Source organism: Saccostrea echinata, unplaced genomic scaffold, assembly GCF_033153115.1.
Source record: "Saccostrea echinata isolate AGI-Se365-2 ecotype Australia unplaced genomic scaffold, CSIRO_AGI_Sech_v1 ptg000086l, whole genome shotgun sequence".
NCBI lineage: Eukaryota > Metazoa > Mollusca > Bivalvia > Ostreida > Ostreidae > Saccostrea > Saccostrea echinata.
In genome coordinates this window covers 3,064,851-3,083,294 of record NW_026889835.1, presented here as the reverse complement: position 1 = coordinate 3,083,294, position 18,444 = coordinate 3,064,851, and the positions used below count along the sequence as shown (strand labels likewise).

The 18,444-nt window shown below is 32.4% G+C and overlaps 1 protein-coding gene across 1 annotated transcript in view; it reads left to right on the top strand.

Annotated features, from left to right (window-relative positions):
* LOC133177099 (ciliogenesis and planar polarity effector 1-like) overlaps positions 1-18,444 on the top strand; it is an 83,676-nt gene that overhangs the window by 33,629 nt on the left and 31,603 nt on the right. Inside the window, exons 15-17 of the mRNA XM_061312192.1 lie at positions 15,195-15,420; positions 15,758-15,891; positions 17,899-18,125. Of these exons, the coding sequence (XP_061168176.1) occupies positions 15,195-15,420; positions 15,758-15,891; positions 17,899-18,125 (587 nt within the window). The remainder of the gene's footprint in view (positions 1-15,194; positions 15,421-15,757; positions 15,892-17,898; positions 18,126-18,444) is intronic.

Here is an 18,444-nt window from a genome sequence, read left to right as displayed (position 1 = left end):
CTAACCCAGAAAAGTAATGTACGTAAGTTACAAGTCAATTATTTGAAAGAAAATACTCAATTTTATACGGTAAACGATACAAATAGTTTAATAGTTTATGATACAAAGGCTGCCGATTATGATTTTAATAAAGTTGTCAAAGTGTATTAATTAAGAATGATAAATTTGTGATATTCAGTAGCTGCACTGAAGTTCACTGGTCTGAAAAAAAAATGGGATGGATGACCAGAGACGCCGGTCCGTCACAAATTGTTTTTTTTTTCTCGGAAAGCTACATGTACAGTTCTGCAGTTAGATATTCAAGTGATTCTAAAATTTTCCCAGTGTGTACCTTTTCCGTTCCAATTGATATTTTAAAAAAAAATGTTATATGCATTCTGAAATTTACAGTTCTGGACATACGATATAGGTTTATTGTTATCTACATGTATAACCCGCTACCGATATTTAATCCCACAACAAAATTATGATGTTAGCACACTATACTTAAAAATTATCATTTACGGGTTTTGAATTAATTATAAAAACAAAATTCATTGCTTTAAAATCCTGAGGTATTTTATTAAAACTTTATTATCAACCCTGTAATATAAATAGGCATAGTGCAACACAGAAGTCGCTTATGAAGTGCAGACCTTGGCCACGTGACGGAGTTACCTATCAAAAGACAATGTTTAATCCATTTCCTTGTTAACTTTCCAATAAAATAACGAATCATTTTTGAAGTAAGACTGGTCACCCTTATGATTCGTAAGTTGGTATAATCATGATAAAAACCTGTGATGAAAAAAATATGACTGGAAATACTAGTGTTGAAATGGATTAATTTACTGTTTCAAAACGTAGAGAAAGAGCTAAGCTTGTGCGTTTAATGGTTATAATTAAAGTAACCGCAGATCGCTAGTCCATACGCAATGAATCACCAAATTAAAAGTAAAATTACACACGGCTGGGAAATAAATTGTTGGTAACGTTAAAACAATTGAAATATGGAGACAACAAACATTTAAAATTTAAGACTGATCAACATTTTGTACCTAAATCAAATCTAAGTTATTAAGATAATTTATTTGAAAGATGCGATTTACTTAAAGAAAATAATATTTTCCCATAAGTCGTTGTGTTTGTAAATTAGATTTAGAACAACAATGTTTGATCACTGCGCACTGGTTTACATGCACACGATGGACTGCTTTGACCACAAGCGATTGAAGGAATGGTTAATGGTTGCGTAATTGAAAACAAACACAAAACCTGGCTAGACGATTTGGATTAAGGCTACATGTATCATGATCAAATTTAAAACAAAGATAAACCAACATAATCTCAAATATTCAATATTAATAATTGTCCATTAATTGTCGTGTTTACAAAATAGACTTAATACACCGATTTTTATTTTGTTTACGACTGTAGGTCAATGGTTCACACGCGGTGGATCGCTTTAGATCTTCTCGGCCGCGCGTGATCGAGGGATGGGTTACGTAACGGTAAACAGAATAGAATCTGGGGTTCAGGTGAATGTAAGAATCACGCAGTTAATGATTGTGAATTATTTGACTATTAGAAGTTTTTTCGCGTTTACACTGTTTGCTTTCTGATTTAAACAAAGAAAAGATACTTTTCTTTCTTGTACAGTTCCTCTCTCTTTCTCTCTTGGAAGGTTCTTTATTTTAAAACACAATAAAAAGAGAAAGTTGTCACCGAATAATCTGAATAGGAACCAAAGAGCACGTTTAAAACCCAATTTAAAAAAAAATTAAGATACAGCGTTGAAAGTTGTATTATTTATGGCAAGTTTATTTCAGTTATACGCATAAAGAGTTCTTCTTCACTAGCCAAATGAAAGCGGGTCCATGTTTACGGGTCTAGCTTTTTTTCCCCTACCATATACAAGGCTCGAACAAAATAATATTTTCATGAGACAAAGAAGGTATAAAGGAACAACTTTTTATCGACAGCCATATCGACATATTTTCTCGTTTTTGAGTTATAAAGCAAAAACTTTCAAGGGCCCTAGATCCCTAATTTAAGGGGCCAGCTCCTTTTGAGTGGTGTCAAATAAAAGGTAATTAAATTGTACACATCTTTTATTCTACATGTCTTAATAAAATATTTCTTATTTAAAAGATACAAAGGAAAACATGTGTCATTTTTTGCTCTTTCATGCGTCCTAATTTTTGACCCCTATCTAGCGCCAGTTTGAACGCAGAAATCAAAAAACAAAAACCAATGTTCACAACTTCATTGCTTCTGTTTCTTATATTCAGTAGTATTTATGTTCCAACTTTTGTAGTCTCGGAATATTTGTCTGGAATTTAAAGACCCTAAATTTTCACTTAAAGGGAAATAACTCAAAAGCGGAAGTGGATTTTGGAAAAATATTATATTATTCTGATAGAGTTTTGTAACGTCTATAAACTCTGAAATTTTTATTAAAATCCGTTGAGAAATAACCAAGATATGACGCATCAAAGTAAACAAGTAGGAAAAAAAGATAAATATTTGGGCTGTAGCGGACGTTGATGTTTGGTATTTTGGGTAAAAATGAACATCCAAGTACAAATCTATATATGTTGCTCTATCATCACTGAAAATCTCACGTTCCTGTGTTAAGTGCTTTTCTTGAAAATGCCCGGACAAACTAACCTTCGAAAATCACCAAATCTCGAAAATCTCCGGACCGGAAGTGACGTCATCAAAATAAAAAAAAAATATGTCTAGATTTTTTATTTCTCTATCAGACCTGAAAGTTTCATGAAAATCGGGCGAGCCGTTTCCGAGAACTCGCGTGCACAAAATCGGTAGGAAAAAAAAACAATAATAAAAATAGTGGAAAAGAAACCTAAGAATAACAGTAAGGTCTTCCGCTGAAGTCGGAAGACCTTAATAATAATAACTAGAAACTCATTGCGAGCAATGAGAGGTCTTCCGTCCGATTCTGAAAATAAAAACGAAAATTCAAGCTGAAAAAGTGATAAGAGAAATTCAGACACTCTGGAGATTTAACCCTGGTCGTCAGCGTGAAAATCCAACGTGCTAACCATTAAATTTTTTGCATCACTTCCTGTCACGACCGGAAGTAACGGCGATACAAGATTTTCTCACAATTCAAATAAACGGATGACTGACTGTCAGTCCTGAAAGTTTTAGACTTCAGTTGTTTACTGTTGCCAAGCAATATTGTGAGAACAAATCCGAATTTTGAGAACAGGTAAACACGCGACCGAAAGTGAAATTTATAAAAAAAAATCTCTGACTTTTCTCTAGACATTTGCAGTATCTACAACATACATAAAATCATTTCAGGTGCATTATCGATAAGCAATATTTATCAGATAGTCAAATATCAAAATAACGTAGTTTATCTCCTAAAACCGGAAGTTGACGTTTTTGTGTCCGGTGGAATTTAACATATTTCAAAACAGCGAAAGAGATGCAATAAAGTGATGCAAGTTTTAATTCAAAAAAGGAAAGTTAAAATTTTTGATTTCTTTGATCACTTCCTGTGACAAGCGGAAGTGACGACTGATGCTTTTAACCCAAATGATTTTGCCTACTCCTCAAGGTCTATTACTCATAAAAGTTTGGTGTTTTAATCTTTTACCTGTTATTGAGATCTCGCTCAGACAACTTCTCATTTTAAGGACAGGAAAACACGCGACCGGAAGTGAATTTTTGAAAGATTATTATGGTTACTCTACACATTTGCACTCTGAATAACATATTTAAAATTCATTTCAAATACTTTATCTATAAAGAATATTTATGGGAAAGTAAAATACTCAAATTATTTAGTTTTTCTCTTATAACCGGAAGTTGTCGTTTTTGTTTCCGGTGGGACCAACATCTTTCGAATCTGCAAAAAACATGCAATAAAGTGATGCAATTTTTAAGTAAAAAAAGAAAAGTTGAAATTTTCGATTTCTTTGATCACTTCCTGTGACGACCGGAAGTGACGGCTGATGCTCTGAACCCAAATGGTTTAACCTACATCTTAAGGTCTGTTGCTCATATATGTTTGGTGTCTAAATCTCTTACCCTTTCCGAGATCTTGCTAAGACAACTTCTCATTTTTAGGACAGAAAAACACGCGACCGGAAGTGACTTTTACAAAGATATTTGAAAATACTCTAGACATTTGCTGTCTGAATAACATATTTAAAATTCATTCCAAATACTTTATCTACAAAAGATGTTAATGGGAAAGAAAACTACTCAAATTATGTCGTTTTTTCTCTTATAACCGGAAGTTGACATTTTTGTTTCCGGTGGGACCAACATATTTGGAAACTACAAAAGAGATGCAATAATGTGATGTAAGTATTGATTAAAAAAAGGAAAGTTGAAATTTAACGATTTCTTTGATCACTTCCGTAAGCAACCGGAAGTACTGACGACGAACGAAAAGGCAATTTTGCAAATCTAGAAGTCGTATCCTATCATCTCTAACAAGTCTCCAGTTCATATCTTTAGCCGTTTCTTAGATCCTTCGAGGACAAAATTTCAATTTAAAATCAGGAAATTGTCCATAACTTGGCACTGGAACCGAATTTACCAAAAAACGGAATTTTATATAAAATTCATATAAAGACCTTTTATCCCTGAAAATTTCAAAGAAATTCATTAAATAGTTTTCGAGAAATCGCGTGCACAAAATTTTGTCTAAAAAAAAAAGAATAATAATAATAAGAAACTAGACTCTTGTTGCCATGGCAACAAAAAAGTCTTCCGTTCTTCTAAATCTGTAAGAATTTCCTTTTTTTCTGTGTAAAAAACATATATATCATATTTACTGTGAAAGAAAAAAATAACTGGAAAAAAGTCCTTTCAGTACTTAAGGTACTTTGATTTTCATTATCAATCTTGCATAAAACATTTGGCACCTATAAGAGATATACGTATATCATTAGCAATTTTAAAAAAAATTGTTTGCAATCATTTCTAAGACAAACAATCCGTACTATCATAAACTTCACTGTGTGTATGTTTTGGCATAATTGTGATGGTGTTATAAAAAAATATAATGAATTAAGTTAGTATCACATTAAACGTAAAGTCACTGAGTTTTGGAAAGTTATAATATCAAGATTTGACAGCATACCTATAAGACAGATTATTCAATTACAGTAATTCTTCAGCAATCGATTGATTGATTATACGTATGTTGTTTAACGTCCCTCTCCAGAATTTTTCACTCACATGGAGACGCCACCACTCGCCGGTGGAGACTGCAAATTTTTGTCCTCTACTTAAGCACTTATCGCAATTGAGCAGAGGGGAATCTTTTCTATGCCAGCACCTTTTGCGACAAGGGACCTCCATTTATACGATCTCATCCAAAGGACCGATCTCCACGTCCCACAATCGAAGTTCATAATACCGAGATATTTTATTTTTTATTTTATTCTATTTTTTCACAAGTTTGTTGCATCAGATTTACTTAAAGATCATACTTCAAGATCATTTCGAACTCAGGCTACTTAATTGCAGTGCATACAGCGTCAAGTGATTTTGATTGACAGGTCAACACAGGTGCACTTCGTGTGATACTTTTTAAGCTGAAAAATATACAGGATATGACCATGACTGACTATGAAATCAGAAAACATTTAATAAAGAATGGGTGTGACCGATATAGAACTAATTTTTGGTCTATGTAAATGGATAGGAGGATCGGGATTAAGAGGGAATCTCTCTCTCCCCCCCCTCTCTCTCTCTCTCAGACGTAAATTGAACATTTCATAATGACAAATCTACCATTATAGAATATGAAATTCTGCATACATGTAAATGGTAATTATATTCACATGTTCCAGATTTAAATCTAAAACGAATATATAATTCAAATGCATAGCTGCACGAACGTCTCCAAATATTAATCAAGACGGGGGTGGGGGTGGGGGCTTCAAAGGAATTAGATAGTTTTATGTTTTATGAATTATAAGGAAAAGTACGGACGTCAGTTGCATGTACATAATTATATATCACTGCATAAAATTGTGTTCATTCAGGTATACTTATCCCACATATCAACAGACCTGTGCCATTTTTTTTTCATGTTTTTTTTTTTTTCAAAAGAAACATATAGCGTACCATTATTTCACACAGAATCGCGTTTTCACATATTTTTTTTTTAACTCTTTGAGTATTTCCCAAGATTCCATGCCCAAGAATCGTCTTTTCACATCTTTTATAATTCCTTGGGTATATAGAGTATAGATTATGTGTCATAAATAATTTAACTTTTTATCAAATATACATGTAATAACCAAATCTAATCTATAGATTGATTTTCTTTCTTTTAAGTGGCAGATATCAATTTATTTATAAAGGCTTTAAAATAGTACTGTATTACAATTTTCTATCGCTCAATTCCTTTTTGAGTGTATGTAATATTTTTTTAATATCGAAAATAAAACTCGGAAATCGGGATAATTTCGCATTCAAATCATAGAGAATAATAAATCGTCTGCATTATAGAAGGCTTATAACTATCGTATTCTGAACTTACTATACGAGATAGATAAAACTGCATGCCTGTCCATCACTATAAATGTATATTCAGTGCTTATAATATATTTACTTGAATTAGGTACCTAGCATATATATCAATTTTTTTTAAGATATATTCATGTGTAAATCAATTAACTGTCAATACAGACTTACACTACACTGGCAACTTTAAACTATACATGCACTGGAAGTGGTAACCGACGTACTCTTACATTTAGAAGACTGAATATGGAACGTCTAAATATTTTGATATGGAGAGTGTATATGTCTCCGACGTCATCGATACTATTTCCGCCTTTATCTCGAAAGTTCTATTCTCACTTACAAGTCAGAGTTATCTTTCTTTGTCCATTGTTTACACACTAGGTAAATAGGGGAAATGACGGTATCGAAAATCTGCAAAATGTGGAATCTGATTTCAAAACAAATTATATATTTAGTATTTGTAGAATAACCTCTGTTATACATAATAATATCTTGAAAAAATATTAAAAAACAAAAAAGTTAAAAATTGACCAAATACAAGTTCACTTCCGGTTCGGACAGGAAGTACCGGAAACACACGAAAACAACTTCGAAACAAAGAGAATGGCATGATCTAATACTCCTGTAAATTTCACATCTTTACCTCAAACCGTTTCCGAGAAAAATTCCGGACAAAAGTCCATTTAAAAATTGGAAATTCGGCCGTAACTTCGGACCGGAAGTGAATTTTTCAAAAAACGGAATTTTATATAAACTTCATATATCAGCCTACTATCATGTGAAAAATTGTGAAAATCTATCCAACCATCTCTGAGTAATCGCGCTCACAAAATTTGGGAGGAATAATAATAATAATAATAATAATAACTAGACTCTTGTTGCCATGGCAACAAAAAAGTCTTCCGTTCTTCTAAATCTGTAAGAATGTGCTTTTTTCTGTGTAAAAAACATAGATATCATATTTACTGTGAAAGAAAAAAATAACTGGAAAAAAGTCCTTTCAGTACTTAAGGTACTTTGATTTTCATTATCAATCTTGTATAATACATTTGGCACCTATAAGAGATATACGTATATCATTAGCAATTTTAAAAAAAAAAATGTTTGCAATCATTTCTAAGACAAACAAACAGACGAACGAACACCGTACTATCATGTGTATGTTTTGGCATAATTGTGATGGTGTTATAAAAAATATAATGAATTAATTTAGTATCACATTAAACGTAAAGTCACTGAGTTGTGTAAAGTTATAATATCAAGATTTGACAACATACCTATAAGACAAATTATTCAATTACAGTAATTCTTCAGCAATCGATTGATTGATTGATTGATTGATTATACGTATGTTGTTTAACGTCCCTCTCCAGAATTTTTCACTCACATGGAGACGCCACCACTCGCCGGTGGAGACTGTAAATTTTTGTCCTATACTTTGGCATTTATCGCAATTGAGCAGTGGGGAATCTTTTTTATGCCAGCATCTTCTGCGACAAGGGAACTCGATTTATACGATCTCATCCAAAGGACCGGTCTCCACGTCCCACAGTCGAAGTTCATAATACCGAGATATTTTATTTTTTATTTTATTCTATTTTTTTCACAAGTTTGTTGCAGCAGATTTACTTAAAGATCATACTTCAAGATCATTTCGAACTCAGGCTACTTAATTGCAGTGCATACAGCGTCAAGTGATTTTGATTGACAGGTCAACACACGTGCACTTCGTGTGATACTTTTTAAGCTGAAAAATATACAGGATGTGACCATGACTGACTATGAAATCAGAAAACATCAAATAAAGAATGGGTGTGACCGATAAAGAACTAATTTTTGGTCTGGATCGGGATTAAGAGGGAATCTCTCCTCTCTCTCTCTCTCTCTCTCAGACATGTAAATTGAACATTTCATAATTAAAAATACGAAATTCTGTATACATGTAAATGGTAATGTTATTCACATGTTCCAGATTTAAATCTAAAACGAATATATAATTCAAATTCAAGACGGGGGGGGGGGGGGGGGGCTTCAAAGGAATTAGATAATTTTATGAATTACAAGGAAAAGTACGGACGTCAGTTGCATGTACACGTATGATTATATATCATTGCATAAAATTGTGTTCATTCAGATATACTTATCCCACATATCAACAGACTTGTACAATTTTTTTATCATGTTTTTTTTTTTTTTTCAAAAGAAACATATAGCGTACCATTATTTCACACACTCTTTAACTCTTTGAGTATTTCACAAGAATCCAAGAATCGCCTTTTCACATCTTTTATAATTCCTTGGGTATTTAGAGTATAGATCATGTGTCATAAATAATTTAACCTTTTATCAAATATATATGTAATAACCAAATCTAATCTATAGATTGATTTTCTTTCTTTTCAGTGGCAGATATCAATTTATTTATAAAGGCTTTAAAACAGTACTGTATTACAATTTTCTATCGCTCACTTCCTTTTTGAATGTATGTAATATTTTTTAATATCGAAAGTAAAACTCGGAAATCGGGATAATTTCGCATTCAGATCATAGAGAATAATAAATCGTCTGCATTATAGAAGGCTTATAACTATCGTATTCTGAACTTAATAAACGAAATAGATAAAACTGCATGCCTGTCCATCACTATAAATGTATATTCAGTGCTTATAATATATTTACTTGAATTAGCTACCTAGCATATATATATATTAATTTTTTTAAGATATATTCATGTGTAAATTAACTAACTGTCAATACAGACTTACACTACACTGGCAACTTCAAACTTTACATGCACTGGAAGCGGTAACCAACGTCCTCTTAAATTTTGAAGAGTGAATGTAGAACGTCTAAATATTTTGATATGGAGAGTGTATATGTCTCTAACGTCATCGATACTATTTCCGCCTTTATCTCGAAAGTTCTATTCTCACTTACAAGTCAGAGTTATCTTTCTTTGCCCATTGTCTACACACTAGGTAAATAGGGAAAATGAGGGTACCGAAAATCTGCAAAATGTGGAATCTGATTTCAAAACAAATTATATATTTAGTATTTGTAGAATAACCTCTGTTATACATAATAATATCTTGAAAAAATATTAAAAAACAAAAAAGTTGAAAATTGACCAAACACAAGTTCACTTCCGGTTCGGACAGGAAGTACCGGAAACACACGAAAACAACTTCGAAACAAAGAGAATGGCATGATCTAATACCCCTGTAAATTTCACATCTTTGCCTCAAACCGTTTCCGAGAAAAATTCCGGACAAAAGTCCATTTAAAAATTGGAAATTCGGCTGTAACTTCGGACCGGAAGTGAATTTTTCAAAAAACGGAATTTTATATAAACTTCATATATCAGCCTACTATCATGTGAAAAATTGTGAAAATCTATCCAACCATCTCTGAGTAATCGCGCTCACAAAATTTGGGAGGAATAATAATAATAATAATAATAATAATAAAAAGAAACAATACAATCACTATAAGTCTTCCGTTGTGAACGGAAGACTTAAAAAGAAACAATACAAACACTATAAGTCTTCCGTTGTGAACGGAAGACTTAACAATAGAATCACTATAAGGTCTTCCGTGAAGACGGAAGACCTTAATAATAACTAGATACTTATTGCCTAGGCAATAACAGGTCTTCCGTTTTCTTGACTTCTTCGAAAAAAAAACAACACAATCATCTCAATAAATTTACTCTAAATAATTCACAAAAGTTATCTCAAGGCTTCCAAAGATATGTAAATACAGATAAAAACAAACGGAATTACTTTTCTGTACATGTTTTCTTTATGTACTTCGTCATGAACGAAAGTGTCCAAACGAATAAAATGTTCATTCTACACCTAAATTATTCACAACTGATCATCCCTAAAAGTTTCCATGAAAAACTACTCATGTTTGAGACAACTTCTGTTTTATTGGTTGGCACTTCCGATGAAAATAATTTGCATGGTCATGGTCTATCTAACATCTGCATTAGCCAAACATTTCTGTAAAAAGAAAAGTAAAAAGAAAAAAAACTCTAAAAATTCACTTTTTTCATCGCTTACTGTCACGACCGGAAGTGACGACAACGTACGATTTCTACATGATGTAGTTAAACTGGTGACTGACTATCAGTTCTGAAAGTTTTAGGCTTCAGTCATGTACTGTTTTTCAGCAATTAGGTGAACAAAATCCCAATTTGAGGACAGAAAAACACACGACCGGAAGTGCATTTTCCTAGGATGGTTGACTTTAAACTAGACAATTTAGTCTCAATAACATATGTAAAAATCATTCAAAAACTTTATCAATAAGTGATATTTTTTGGAAAGTTTAAAATCCCAATCACATAGTTTCTCTCTTATAACCGGAAGTTGTCGTTTTTTGTTTCCAGTGAGACCAACATATATAGAAACTGTGAAAGAGATTCAATTATATGATGTAAGTTTTATTTCAAGGGAGAAAAGTTTAAATTTTTGATTTCTTTGATCACTTCCTGTAACGACCGGAAGTGACGGCTGACGCTATTTACCCAAATGGTTTTGCCTACTCATTAAGTTCTATTACTCATATAAGTTTGGTGTCTTAATCTATTACCGTTTCTGAGATCTCACTTTGACAAGTTCTGAATTTGCGGACAGTAGAACACGCGACCGGAAGTGAATTTTACTAAGATCTTTGACGTTTACCTAGACATTTGCAGTCTAAATAACATATCTAAAAATCATATCAAATGCTTCTTCTATAAACGATATTTATGGGAAAGTAAAATACTCAAATTATGTAGTTTTTCGCTTATAACCGGAAATTGACGTTTCTGTTTCCGGTGAGACCAACATATTTCGAAACTGCAAAACAGATGCAATAAAGTGATGCAAGATTTAATTAAAAAAAAGAAAAGTTGAAATTTTCGATTTCTTTGATCACTTCCTGTGAGGACCGGAAGTGACGGCTGACGGATTTAAACATGTTCCACAAACGTACTTGTCATGATCTATAATCCCTGAAAGTTTGAGGTCTTAATCTTTTACCGTTTCTGAGAAATCGTCCGGACATGATCTCTTTTGAAAAAACGGAAATCGGACATATCTGACGACCGGAAGTGAATTTTGCAAAATCCTTCAAAATGTTTTTAGTTTATTTTATTTGTCATAATCCCTGAAAATTTCAAGGTAATCCATCGAGGCATCTCTGAGAAATCGCTTGGACAAAAAATGGGAAAAAAATAATAATAATAATAATAACTAGATACTTATTGCCTAGGCAATAACAGGTCTTCCGTTTTCTTCACTTCTTTGAAAAACAAACAGAATCTTCTCAATAAGATTACTCTAAATAATTAACAAAAGTTATCACAAGGCTTCCAAAGATATGTAAATACAAGTTAGAACAAACGGAATTACTTTCCTGTTTTCTTTATGTACTTCGTCGTGAACGAAAGTGCTCCAAACGAATAAAATGTTCATTCTACACCTAAATTATTCACAACTGATCATCCTTAAAAGTTTCCATGAAAAACTACTCATGTTTGAGACAACTTCCGGGTTTTCGGTTGGCACTTCCGGTGAAAATAATTTGCATTGTTATGGTCTACCTAACATTCGCATTAGCCAAACATTTCTGTAAAAAGAAGAAAAAACTTTAAAAATTCACTTTTTTCATCGCTTCCTGTCACTACCGGAAGTGACGGCAACATACGATTTTTACATGATGTAGATAAACTGAGGACTGACTATTAGTTCTGAAAGTTTTAGACTTCAGAAATGTACTGTTTCTGAGCAATTTGGTGAACAAAATCTCAATTTGAGGACAGAAAAACACACGACCGGAAGTGCATTTTCATAAGATGGTTATCGTCACACTAGGCAATTGCAGTCTCAATAAAATATATGAAAACCATTTCAAAGACTTTATATATAAGCAATATTTTTGGGAAAGTTAAAAATCCCAATTACATAGTTTTCTCTTATAACCGGAAGTTGTCGTTTTTTGTTTCCAGTGAGACCAACACATATAGAAACTGTGAAAGAGATTCAATTATACGATGCAAGTTTTATTTCAAAAGATAAAAGATAAAATTTTTGATTTCTTTGATCACTTCCTGTGACGACCGGAAGTGACGGCTGACGCTCTTAACCCAAAAGGTTTTGCCTACTCATTAAGTTCTATTACTCATATAAGTTTGGTGTCTTAATCTCTTACCGTTTTTGAGATCTCACTTTGACAAGTTCTTATTTTGCGGACAGTAAAACACGCGACCGGAAGTGAATTTTACCAAGATATTTGACGTTACTCTAGACATTAGCAGTCTAAATAACATATCTAAAAATCATTTCAAATACTTCATCTATAAGCGATATTTATGGGAAAGTAAAATGCTCAAATTATGTAGTTTTTCGCTTATAACCGGAAGTTGACGTTTCTGTTTCCGGTGGGACCAACATATTTCGAAACCACAAAACAGATGCAATAATGTCATGCAAGATTTAATCAAAAACAGAAAAGTTAAAATTTCTGATTTCTTTGATCACTTCCTGTGACGACCGGAAGTGACGGCTGACGGATTTAAAGATATTCCACAAACCTACTTGTCATGATCTATAATCCCTGAAAGTTTGGTGTCTTAATCTTTTACCGTTTCTGAGAAAACGTCCGGACATGAACTCTTTTGAAAAAACGGAAATCGGACATATCTGACGACCGGAAGTGAATTTTGCAAAATCCTTAAAAATGTTTTTAGATTATTTAATTCTACATAATCCCTGAAAGTTTCAAGAAAATCCATGGAGCCATCTCTGAGAAATCGCTTGGACAAAAAATGGGAAAAAAAAAATAATAATAATAATAACTAGACTCTTGTTGCTATGGCAACAAAAAGGTCTTCCGTTCCTATATGATACCGTTTGCATTGATTTTTTTTGGTAGAGAAACGTGTACAGTATGTAATAATTAAGTTGTAAAGAATCTAAAATTTGTCCCTTCGGTACTTGCAGTCCATTGATTTTTACTGCAAAAATGAATGTATCTGTTGTCCTTATATAAGATATTGTATGCATGTTTTTTTTCATTAGTAGAAGTATATTTAAACTATTTTAAATTTAAAAGTTAAAATGGGGGAGGGGGTTTTATCTAGAAAACAACTTGTCAGTTCTTACAGTACTTTGATTTTCACTACAAAAATGAAAGTATCCACCGTCCTTATATATAAACATGACAAATTTAATACATGTAGTGTATGAATTGAATTTTGCATTTAGAGAAACATCTATATATAAGTCGAAGTAAAAAAGAATAGTAAATATCCTTTCAGTCCTTGCGGTACTTTGATTTTTATTGGCTAATGAAAATACCTTCCATAGGTAACTTATTCTATGCATTGATTTTTATGTATAGAAAAACTTGCCTGTTTATACTACACTGTAGTTTGAAAAAATTGGGTATCTAAAACAGTCCTCTCAGTACTTCAGGTACTTTGATATTTACTGCAATTAAATGTAGTCTTCATTCTTATATATGATACTGTATGTATTGATTTTTGTATGCAGAGAAACATGTAAACATAACCTTCATATAAGTTAAAGTAAGAAATGCACTATCAGTACTTTTAGTACTTTGATTTTTGAAAGGAAAAAGAAAGTAGCTGAAATCTATAAAACGGGTGACCTGATTTCAAAACAAATTATATATTTGGCACTTATAGACCTATCTCTATTACGCCTAAAAATATCTTGAAAATATGTTTAAAAACAAAAAAGTCGAAAATTGACCAAAACACAAATTCACTTCCGGTTTAGACAGGAAGTTCCAGACACAAACGAAAATCACGTAGAAACAAAAAGAATGTCATGATCTATCATTCCTGTAAATTTCACATCTTTACCTCAAACCCTTTCTGAGAAAAACACCGGACAAAAATGCAATTTAAAATTTGAAATACGGCCGTAACTTCGGACCGGAAGTGAATTTTTCAAAAAACAGAATTTTATATAAACTTCATATATCAACCTATTATCCAGTGAAAAATTGTGAAAATCTATCGAAACATCTCTGAGTAATCGCGCTCACAAAATTTGGGAGGAATAATAATAATAATAATAAAAAGAAACAATACAATCACTATAGGTCTTCCGTTGTGAACGGAAGACCTAATAAACAGTACAATCACTATAAGGTCTTCCGACTGAAACGGAAGACCTTAATAAACAGTACAATCACTATAAGGTCTTCCGACTGAAACAGAAGACCTTAATAAGAAACAGAGTAAAAACAATATGTTCCCAAACTTCGTTTGGGGAACATAATTAAGCCACCTGCCATATGTCAGTGGTCAGATATCAGTACTTATACTATTTTTTTTAGTAAAAAACAAATAAAAATTAAGTTTATCCTAACATTTGTACAGATACTATGATTTTATGTCAAATATAATCTGCTCTGCATAAGGTGACGTGATTTGCAATTGATGTCATAATAACCTTACCATATAGATATTTTTTTTTTAATTCGCATTAGTTTACTTCACTATGATTGTTGAGTGAACGCAATTTAATTCGCATTAGTTTAATTCGCATAATTTTACTTTGAATTAATTTACTGCGAATTAAATATTTAATGCACATTCATGTGAACAGGGTATATGATAATTAACAATGTTGAATAAGTTTCAGCTTGCATTTCAATAAATTTCTTTACAGACAGCAGAATTATTCCTAAGTATCACGACAACGTTAACTCCCAGATAACTAAGGAGGGGCTGAGCCGGGTCTGGACAACAGAGCGGGTGCTGGAGTACCTGTTACTTAGTGGTCTCGTGTGTGAAGCTGCCTGGTTTGCTGAGCAAATGGGGGACTGGAAAGTAGGATTTCTACTGTCAGTGGCCTGCACTCAACACAGAAGTATTGCCCCTCAGGTGTATAAAAAGTGAGTCGGAATTTTATATAGAAGAAATTAGGTAAACAATATTATCATGATGTTTTTGATAAGCTTGTATGAGTCACTGTTAAAACAGAATTCTCTGTGCTATTCGGTTATGAAAAAATTATCCATATTATTCAATACTTTAAAAGGAAACTTTTTAACGCTTAGGTAATTCCACTTACTTCATTATAATTTTTAAAGGGAAATGTGGTTGCTGAATAAACTAGGAATAAAGATTTGATGCATGTCTTTAATTTTTTAATGAATGCATATGTTTATGATATGCCTAACTTAGGTATGACAGAAATTCTTACTCAATAATTTTTGTCTTTTATTAAAGAAAGAAGAAGCCATTAGAAATCCCTCACTTCCTGGAGCCAGCTTCCCTCTTACAGAAGAAGTTAGAATCACTTGTTCACCTCCACAGAAGAGGGGGCCAAAGAGGAAGGTCAGATCAGGAGGCTCCCAGTGAAGGTATATTACAATACTATTGTTGGGGGGGGGGGGGGGGGCATTGTCTTGTATTGTAATTTATTTATGTGATCTTCCTTCAACTTCTACATGATGTAAACCACATAGTATCCACTTGTGAGAATCTTCTGTATTTTATCTTAGGTGTTAGTTAACAGTTTTGACTTTATTTTGTCTCTGCAAGACGAATTTGATAGTTTCCATAAGCAGTGGTGTACAAAAAAAAATACATGTGTCCTTGAACAAAGCAAGCTAAATGATTTTTATGTTACTATACAAAACAGGCACATCATAAGATGAACTTTCATTTGATATCTTCTTAAGAATCCAGCAAGTGTTTTAAAACTTTCTTGAAATCTTGATATTTCACTAAGTATGGCAGGTGGGAGAAATTTTTAGATATTAACTATTGGGGACGAGTGTTCTGTGGTGTAAATTATGGTATATCGCAAATGGTGGATACAATGAGGATGTAATAGGTCGTGTACCCACTGTGGAGGTGCATGCTAATGAATTTGTCATGCAGTTTTTAAATTGTTCAATAAGTCATAAATAATGAAAGACTTAATTTACATTTTGGAAATTATCATTCATGATGTTTTATGCTACCCATAATGTCAAAATTACCCTTGATACGAAAAAAAAAAAAAACTTGAAAAGAGAAAATGTGATGCAAAATGGGAAAATTAATTGGAAGGGGGTGGGTGGTAGAGAAGGTTTTTCTGCATTGCTTAGGAAATTTTTATTTCTCAAAGTATTAGATTTCATAAAATTGCAGATTTTAGAGTTAAAAAATCTGTGGGAATAAATTTTTGTCTGGCCCAGTACAAAAATATTGCTTCACTCCTTCATCCTTATTGTATGCAAACACAGAAAACATAAATTACCATGGTTTAAGGTCCCAAAATGTCAATAAACAAAGGATTTTGACACAATGTTTGAAAAAGACAATCAGAATATATTCTTTACCTTTGCATCTCAGATGCAGTGTTGTTTGCAAGTTATATGCCATAAATAAAAGTCATGATGTCAACATAGACAATAACAACAATGCTGTAGACACAATAATTTTTTTTTTTTGCAGCACGTACACATTCCACTCTTTGCTTGCTTTAGAGTGTGGTTGAGTTAGTCAGAACTCCACTGTATTCATATTTTTGATTAATCTTTGGATTGATGATACAAATATTATAAAAGAAATATGTGATTTTGACTTGCTATTCTCTTTAATGTAAAAAAATTTGTTTTATATTTATTAAGGATCTGTAACCCCTATTTGACCCTTTAATATACATGTACAAATGTAACTATGTAAAAATACTTTTTTTCTGAAGTAGAAATGTACTGGCTGCAGTATATTGTACTTCTCAATTTGAAGAAAGACAAGAAATTTCAAAATAATTTTTTAAACCCTTTTTGTAAAAAAAAATAATCAAATTATCAACCCATGTCAATTGTTAATGTAAAATGTGTTTACAATTAACAGTAAAATATCTCGTACATAAGGGGTTGCAATGAACTTAACATTTAAACTTTAATAAAAATCAATAAATATGTTTTTAATTTGTATTTAATTTTCATGCTTACTGCCATATTTCATGGCAGATCAGAAACATGAAAAATATGCTGTAATGACATATAATGAATGAATAGTAGAGGGAGAGAAAACGGCATGATTAAAATACACATGTATAGTGAAAATGCATTTTGTTAAGGCAACACAAAACTGTCAGCTGTTATATATTTGATTCAATATGTTTTCTTTTTTATTTATTTAATTAGTGATAAGGATACCATCTCAGTCTGATTCTAATTTCTTTAAAACACAAACTTTCCTAGTAATGAAGCATTTGGGGTTTGTACACTGAGGTTATGACCCCTTTAGAGTGCCTGTTTGTACCTTTTTTTGAAATCATGAAATATTTGTCTCTTTGAAATGAAACTACACTGTGTGTGTACCTTTAAATATGTGTAACTGAAGGAAAATTCATAAGTATTTTAATTTTCCAGGTTTTATTCCAATTAGTAATGAAACAAACATCATTCAGCTCTCCAGAACAATGGAAGACATTATGACGGCAGGGATCATGAGTGGTGTGGAAGTTGTCCCCTGGCTTTTAACAACCCTTGTCCACCGCCTGATGGACACAGTGGCTCAGCTGTCCCCCTTAGTTCCCCAGGATTTTTATCTCCCTTCTCCTCCCCTTTACTGCCCCCAGCCTGCAGACACTGGAAAGGTGAACATATTTTATAATTTCCTTGTTGACCATAGCCTTTTATTACCAATCGGTATAAATTTTGTTTTGCAGAATATCTTTTTATTTAGAAAACATTTGTTTAATAAATTGATTCATTGCTAAATGCAGCAAAAATACAGATCAAGATTGTTTAGTATTTTTAAAATAGTCCATACAGAGTCAGACACAGATGATAGTCCACACATAGTCAGACATAGAAAATGATACCGACCTTGATCAATATCACTTGACATGGGTCCTTACAACAACATATTGACCTACATTGTAGCCATAATGGTATAATATTGCATTGTAGTAA